The sequence below is a fragment of the Chrysochloris asiatica genome, unplaced genomic scaffold (genome assembly GCF_000296735.1).
Source record: "Chrysochloris asiatica unplaced genomic scaffold, ChrAsi1.0 scaffold00007, whole genome shotgun sequence".
Lineage (NCBI taxonomy): Eukaryota > Metazoa > Chordata > Mammalia > Afrosoricida > Chrysochloridae > Chrysochloris > Chrysochloris asiatica.
This window is the reverse complement of record NW_006408525.1, coordinates 28,746,778-28,755,284: the sequence shown is the minus strand read 5'-3', so window position 1 is coordinate 28,755,284 and position 8,507 is coordinate 28,746,778. Positions and strand designations below refer to the sequence as shown.

Here is an 8,507-nt window from a genome sequence, read left to right as displayed (position 1 = left end):
TTGTTTGTGTGTTCCCTTTGAGTTTCAGTCTTAGAGGGGAGTTTGTCCTGAAGGCACTTGATTGCTAGCCTTGATGTCTTCCTGGCAAACAGCTTACCTATTCTTGTAGTAGCCAATTAGGCTGACATTTTTGTTTTGGGTTTTTCCTGATGATTTTTCTTTGAAGATGTATCTTCTGTCACTGTAGCTGTTCCAGTGTGTTTGTCCTTTCTAGTGGGAATGTCCCACCTCATTAGGTTCTGGATGGGACTCAGGATTCCACCTAAGGTCTTACACTCTGTAAAGGCTTTGCACGAGGCCTATTTCACTGGGCAAGTTCTAGGACCCCTTTTAGGTATTCCAAGCAGTTATAGGCTGAAGACGGGCTTACAAGTTTTCTCTAATCATGTTTCCCAACATTCCTTTCTATCCCACTCAATAGTAGGCAAGGGAAACTAATATTTATAAGGCAGTCAGGATTTTAGTAGTATTTCCCCTTTCAAGCTATACCTAGATCCCTGTATCCCAGAGTCCTGTTGTTCACTATTTACCTCTATCCCAATAGGCCATGCACTGTCTCACTGTTCCTCTATCTATCTTGTTCTTCTGCCTTCTCCCCGCTTCTCGTACTGCCCTCCCCAACACCCAAACTAAATCCCCCACCCCAACCCCACTGTGGTTACCTTATTCCATTAGTTCTACCCTCCATTGAAAACAGTCTATTTTATCCTGTAATCTACCTGACCGTCCCACCACCTGGATCTCTGTTCCTCTGTGTTTATCTTCTTTCACATTGTAATTGTTTTGATCATAGACTGACCTCCCAGATCCTCTGTTCTTATAATTTTATTCTGTTCTTGACTCTCCCATTTGTCTATTCAGTTCAGGTTGATGCTGCCATGTACATCATTCTGTAGTTGTTGTGTGTTGTTGGTTCTCAGTCCACAGAACTTCCTTTAGGATGTTTTTCATAGCAGGGTTGCCTTTGGCAAAATCCCTTAGCTTCTGTTTATCCTGGAATGTTTTGATTTCACCATCATATTTGATTGACAGCTTTGCTGGGTAGAGGATTCTTGGGTGGCAGTTTTTTTCTTTCAGGGTTTTATATACGTTTCCCCTTTGCCTTCTTGCCTGCATGGTTTCTGTTGAGAAATCCGAGCTTAATCTGATTTGCTTGCCTTTGTATGTTATATTTCTCTTTTCTCTAGCTGCTTTCAAGATCCTGTCATTATCTTTGATTTTGGAGAGCTTTATTATTATATATCTTGGTGACTGTCTTTTAGGGTCTATCCATCCTGGGGTTCATTGAGCTCCTTGAATGCTTATCTTTTCACTTTTCAGAATGTTAGGAAAATTTTCTTCCAGAAGCTCTTCAGCTATCTCCTCTGTGGACTTGTGTGATTGTTCCTGTTCCAGAATGCCAGTAATTCTTAAGTTATTCTTCTTCATGTTGTCCAACATGAATCTTAGGCCTTCTTCAGATTTTTTTTTTATCCTTTTTTGTGTTTGCTCTTCTATCTTAGTAGTGTTGAGAGATTTATCTTCTAGCTCACTAGTTCTGGCTTCTGTCTCTTCAGTTCTACTCCCCCTTTCAGTGTGTTGTCCATTTCTGATATTCTATTATTAATCATTTGGACCTCTTTCTGTAGGTTTTGAATTGTTTCCAATGCTCTATCTATCTTACTTGATTATTCCTGTAGCACTTTCCTGACTTCTTCCTTATTTTTCTCATCTCCATTATATAGTGTTTTGATACATTTGTAATCATTTTTCTGAATTCCTCCTCAGGCATTTCCAAAGCCTGCCCATCTTCCAGTATGGAGTGTAGGTCTCCTTCCAGCTCATTTGCCTCAGTCACTTTATCTCGTTTCTGGACATGTGCAGATATGGTCATCTGCTTCTGTTTTTTGGGTATATTCAGGGGTTGTCTGTGGCCTTAATACTTAGATGGGTGTGTATTTTGGTATTTTTTAGGCTTTCTGATTGCCTCCAGGTAGATGTGGTCAGGAAATGGGTTTCCTTTTTCACTCTTCTTCTTGAGAAAATTCAAGATGCCACTGTTGGTCATTTTGATGTAAATTAGGATTCAATTTCAGGCCTTTTTTCTGGTTATAAACAGTTCAGAGCCGGCTGTCTCTTTAAATTTCGAGGAGATCTGTGCACATGCATAGTAGAACCCTCTGAGGGTGGAACTGGGGTGTCCACTAGCTCAGGCACCCCTATAGTCACCAGAATGGAGGTGTGCAGACAGCAAGGGACCAAAAAACAGATACCAAAAGAAAAGAATGTCCACACCTTTATCTCCACGGTTCTGCCAGACATCCGTGGCTGCTCTGATTCTTCCCCCGCTTGGGCTCACCCAAGATGGCGGCTCCTGGAGCAGCTGAGCGTCTTGGATTAGAAAGCAATGGATTTCTTGCTTCTGCTACAAATTTCCCTAACTGTAAGCCTTCCAACCTTCTAAATATTCCTTTATATGTGGTTCGGAGTTCTGGGACCATCCCCTGAGCCTGCTTGGCCTGGTATTCTGTGTTGTTGCTGACGGAGCGCCTTACAAGATCCGCCATTTTGTTTGTTCTGAAACATTTAGATTTTGAGACTAAAGCAAAAAAGGCATTAATGTAGCTATTGTAAAAAAATTAAAATCTTGTTGAGCATCTTTAGCCTTATAATACTGTTTTTAGTATTTCCTTGTTTTTAAATGACTTTTTGGGATTTTCAGTGGTTTGGTGCTAGTTGTATAGAGTTTCTGAGGCTGTAAATCTTTATGGGAGCAGAAAGCCTCATGTTTCTTCCATGGAGTGCTTGCTTGGTAGATTTGAACTGCTGACCTTGAGATTAGCAGGCCAACTCAAAACCCATTACGCTACCAGGACCCCTTAGATATAGGATCTGTTGTTGCTCTTAAGTGCTGTCAAGTCGGTTCCGACCCATAGCGACCCTGTCCTGTATAGGGTTTCTGAGGAGCAGCTGGGGACCTGAACTGCTGACCTTGCAGTTCAAATGGGCTTTGCAGTCTGGCACATTAACCCACAGCGCCACACCAGAACTCCAGATATGGGATCTAGTTCCCCATAATGTTTCTGGTGTCTAGGGGTTCCTGATTGACTTTGATGAATACATGTTCTTTGTAAATCATTGTAGCAAAAAGAAGTATTAAAACCCAGGTTCCCGACACACAGCCACTTGGGGCCTAGTGACTTCTTTGGTTTGTTTATGGTTTTAAAATTTTCTCAAAAATAAAAAGGAAGGATCCTGTGGCTCTGACCCAAGTTCCCCATAGTAGTAGCCAAAGGAACTGACCAGCGGCCACCCTCTTTAGACAGGACAGGCCTCCCTAGTTTGCTACCATCTCCATTTTCTCACTTGCTCGCAGCCTGAGGTGTTTGTGTTCATCCCTCAGCCCTCACCTCTCCCCCAGGAGAGCACCTCTGTGGACACTGGTGTGCCCTCCCAACCCCCCTTCTCTTCAAAACGGAATCAAACCATGTGCATTGTCCTGCAACTTAAATCTCTCTCAACTCATGTTCTAGGAACTTTTCCCCATGTAGCATGTGGGGTGCCTCCGTATTTGTAACAATTACATGATGACTCTTGAGTCGGAACCAACTCGACAGCACTTATCAACAAGTGTAGTCAATACTATGGAGCACCATCAGTTCACCTCACGTCCCGTTTACAGGCACTTCTTGGTTTCTAGTTCTTCACTCTTAGAATCAGCCTTGTGTTTGTATCTGTGTACACACATGCAGCTGTTACATTGTGTTTTAAAATTGAACTAAAAATATACACATAGAATATATTCCAAGTCAACAACACTTTCTACGTGTATAATTCATTGACATTGATGGCATTCACTATGTTCTGTCACATTGTCACTCTCCTTTTCTGACTTTTTTCACCACCATTAGCATAACCTTAGTGCCCCCACATGGGAACTTGCCTTTCCTCCTCCTTTCTGCTCCTGGTAACCAGTAATAAGCTTTGCTTTCTATATGTTTGCCTATTTCATACAAGAGAGCTCATACAGTATGTCCTTTTGTGACTGATTTCACTCAGCATTCTGTTTTCAAAGCTCATCTATGTGGTAGCAGCATCAAGCCTTCATTTCTTTATTGCTGAGCGATATTCTGTTATATGTGTAAGCCACGTCTTGCTTATCCATCATTCACCTGTTGATCGACATGTAGGTTTCCGCGGTTTGACTGTTGCGATTGGTGCTTCAGTGAAAACTGGTGTACAGATTTCTGCTTGCATTCCAGCTTTCAAATCTTTGGATTGGGATTGTTGGGTTTTATGGTAATTCTGTGTCCAGCTTTCTGAGGACCTGCCTGTTTTTCATGTCCGCTGTATCAGTGTACATTGGATGAAGGTTCCGAGTTTTCCACACCTTCACAAACTCCTATTTTGGTTTTTGATTTTTTTTTTCATAGCATCGTAGTAGTAGTGTCTCATTGTGGTTTTGATTTGCAGCTTCCTACCGTGGCACTGTAGGCTAGGCACTCAACCTCAAGCTTGGTTTGAATTTCAAGGTCGGTGGTTCAAGCTCACCAGCCGCTCCTTGGAAACCCTATACAGGGTTGCTATGAGTCGGAACCTACTTGATGGCACTTACCACCACCACCAACAACAACAACTGGTTAATGAGAGGAACCTTGATGGTACTGTGATTAAGCGCTTGACTGTGCCCTGCAGGAGAAAGATGTGGCAGTGTGTCTCCGTAAAGATTACAGCCTTGAAAACTCTGCCCTATAGATTCTCAATGAGTTGGAATCAGCTTGATAGCTATGAGGTTTTTCTTGGTTTTCTTTATGGATAATGACATTGAACATCTTTTAGTGTTTGTTGGCCATTTGTATGTCTTGTTTGGTGAAATGCCTGTTCAAGTCCTTTTCCCATTTTTAGATTGGGTTGTTTTTGTGGTGTTAAATTGTTTTGGATATTAAATGCTTTATATTGTCTGATATATATCGTTCCCTGAATTTTCTTCCAGAGATATCTTTACTCTGTTGATAAAGTTGATAGTTTATCTCTTCCCTCTGTTGATAAAGTCCTTTGATGAACTAATTAAAAAAAAAAAACCTTTTTATTGTGAATCAAGTGAAGGTTTACAGAGCAGGTCATCAGTTTTATATTTAACAAATCATATACTTCATTAAAATGATTGCAGTTCCCTCCTTGTACCATCGATTTACAGTATTTACCTCAATCCCCTTTAACTTTTGCATTCCTCCTGTGTCTCCTGCCACCTTCGTCTTTCCTCCGCCAACCTACTTCTTGTTGTGTATTGCCTGTCTGGTCAGCCCTCTGAATAATTTTCCCTTCCTGCTTCCCTCCCAGTAGCCATCATAGAATGTTTGTTTTATCAAGAAAACCTTTTTGTGACTTTTTACAACAGTGGTCTCATTACAATCTTTGCCCTTTTGTGATTGACTGATTTTTATTTAAGATGCTGATGTAGACGTGTAGCATAATGTCCTCCGGGTTCATCCGTGTTGTGAAGTGTTTTGTAGAATCATCGTTACTCTTCAGCATTGGACAGTATTCGATTCAGTGTAATTATTGATAGGTGTGAACTGCTGGTGGCTGTATTTTGTTGTGTGTTTCATTGGGGTGCTGCTGCTTTCTTTGTTCCGCACAGTTTCCGGTGCTGAGTTCATTTTGTATGTGAGGTTTTCTTTTATTCTTCATTCCTGTTGTGTTAATGTTTGCTAAGTCTTTCTGATCTTTTTTTTTTTATTGTGATGTGAAGATGAATTAATGTTCTTTGAGGTTACCCTGCAATTTACTTACTAATTTTTTTTAGCAAAGAATTTAACTTTTACGGTGTGTAAATGTTTTTAGAAGCCCCCTCTTTCCTCTCCTGCCCCCTGCACCCTGGTGAAAGACTCAGAGCTGCTCTTGGTTTTCTGTGGCTTTTACCTCGGGTCTTGCTTGACTGTCTCTCTGCTCTTCAGGGTTGCTGAGGTTCTGGAAGGCAAAGGAGCCGGGAAGAAAGGCCGCTTTCAAGGCAAGGCTACTAAGATGAGTCGGCGGGCTGAGGCGCAAGTGCTTCTCCAGAACTCTATCAGCACGGAGAGAGCTGAGGTGTGAGGCCGCCTGAGGTCCTCCCGGTGTGCCTGCTGTTGTGACCGCAGAAGGAGTCTGATGGACAATAAAATATAGTTCCACTCAAATGACTGTGGTCCTCCCGTGTGTCTGACTAACTTGTACAGTATGCTCCAGTGTATTTGTGCAGTTAAGATCACTTTTGGAATAAACTGTTTTCTGATTTGGGCCTTATTAGGTACAATCTATATCAGTAAGCATTATGTTGATGAAATGTTCTCATTTATGTAAATCGGTATCTGTTACTCTGCCCTTAATGTGGCGCTATGATGACCCCGTGTGTATTAGAGTAGAAGTGTATGTCATAGGGTTTTCGGTGTCTGCCTTTCAGAAGTAGATTGCTGGTGAGGCCTCTTTTCTGAATCCCCTCTGAATGGACTCAGGCCTTCATCCTGTTAGTCAGCAGCTGACCATGTCAGTCACCTGAGCCACCAGATTGTCTTAAATATATTGATTTATCGAAGCTCAGCTGAAATATATCTTAATGTAGAAATATAGTTGCCTGAGGACAGTGAATAAGGAAGACCATAGAAGAGTTGATACATTTGAGTTACGGTGCTGGAGAAGAATATTGAAAATACTATGGACTGCCAGAAGAACAAACAGATCTGTGTTGGAAGAAGTACAACCAGAATGTACAATGGAGTATTAGGAAGGAGTTTAAGAGGAATGAAATTCTGATACATGGCTATGACATGGATGAACCTTAAAAAAAGGTTATGCTAAGCGAAATAAGACAGACACAAAAGGATAAATAATATATGATTCCACTTAAATGAGAGCTCTGTTGTTGTTAAGTGCCGTCGAGTCGGTTCTGACCCATAGTAACACTGTATAGGGTTTCTGAAGAGCAGCTGATGAGCTTGAACTGCCAATCTTGCAGTTCAAACTGGCCATCAAGTTGATTCTGACCCATAGCGACCCTGTATAGGGTTTCCAAGGAGCAGCTGGTGAGCTTGAACCACCGACCTTGCAGTTCAAATTAGGGGTGAGTTAATGTTTGACCAAATATAGCAGGCCGATTTTTAAATTGGTAGTTTTATATGACCTGCAAATTATCTTAGAAATTTTGGCAGGAGAAAGGTTCCCCGCTCCTGCTGTATAGGGTTTCCAAGGCTTTAAAAGAAAGCAAACCTCATCTTTCTCCCAGAGTGGCTGGTGGACTTGAACCGCAGACCTTGGGGTTTATAGACTAGTGATTATCGTATGGAGCTGGGGTGGGGAGGGTAATTTCTGGGGAGCTGATAATTTTATGTTTCTTAATGTGTTGTTAAGTGCCGTCGAGTCTGTGTGGAGTTTCTGAGGAGTGGCTGGTGGGTTTGAACTGCCAGTCTTGCGGTTCAGATTGACCTTGGCAGTCACGTGCATTATCCTGCAGTGCCACACCAGGACTCCATTTCTTGATGTAGGTGATGGTTTTATAGGTGATTGCTTTGTAGTTAACTCATCACAGTGTGAATTTTGGTGTCATGTTCATGTGTTACTGTTTCACAGTTTCAGAATTAATACACCTAAGAAAAGTCAGGCTTTGTCACTTACTGACCTTGGGAGAGGTATCGTGCCTTTTCAACCTTCAGTCTCTTTATCAGTAGAATGGCAGTGACAATAGCTCCACCGCACTGTGAGGCAACATGTAACTAAGCTCTCAAGAAAAACCCACCCTGGAATCTTCAGAACACATCTATTTTTTTCTTTTCCCAGGCTCCACTGCCTTTATTGGTGTCCTGTTGTGTCGCTGCAGGATAATGCACTGGACCCCAAGGTCGGTTTCAACCTTGTGGTTGGTGATTCAAATGCACACCAGCCGCTCCTCGGAAACCCTACACAGGGTTGCTATGAGTCAGAACCAACTCGACAGCACTTAACAACATCATTCCTTTATTGGAGTCCTGGTGTGATGCTGTAGGATAAGCACTGGACTACTAACCACAAGGTTGGCTGTTCAAACCCACCACCTGCTTCTCTGAAACCCTGTAAAGGGTTGCTATGAGTTGGAACTGACTCGACAGCACTTAATGACAACAGCAACATATCTTTTATCATTATGATTATTTAAATTGTGGGAAATGTACTGTTGTTGTTAAGTTCCATTGAGTCGGTTCTGACTCATAGCAACCCTGTATTGGGTTTCCAAGGATTCTGATGGGTTTGAACTGTCAACTTTGCAGTTTAAACTTAGGATAAGCATCACACCAGGACTCTGGTAAATATATACCTAATAAAATACTTAGCATGTCAACATTCTTCCCATGTCAATTTTATGACATTAATTACATTCATCATATTCAGTTGGACCCCCAAGTTTTTCCATCACTCGAATCAGAAACTCAGAGGCCCCTAAGCATTGCACTCTCCTTTTCCTTCTCTACCACCTGCCCCTGGAAGTCAGGAATACGCTGACCTGTTCTAGATATTTCATA

General features: G+C 41.9%; 1 protein-coding gene across 1 annotated transcript in view; it reads left to right on the top strand.

Annotated features, from left to right (window-relative positions):
* The window catches only part of AARSD1 (alanyl-tRNA synthetase domain containing 1), an 18,828-nt gene extending 12,685 nt beyond the window's left edge, over window positions 1-6,143 (top strand). Inside the window, exon 12 of the mRNA XM_006832695.1 lies at window positions 5,937-6,143. Within this exon, the coding sequence (XP_006832758.1) occupies window positions 5,937-6,072 (136 nt within the window). The 3' untranslated portion in view covers window positions 6,073-6,143. The remainder of the gene's footprint in view (window positions 1-5,936) is intronic.
* The last annotated feature ends 2,364 nt before the right edge of the window (window positions 6,144-8,507 follow it).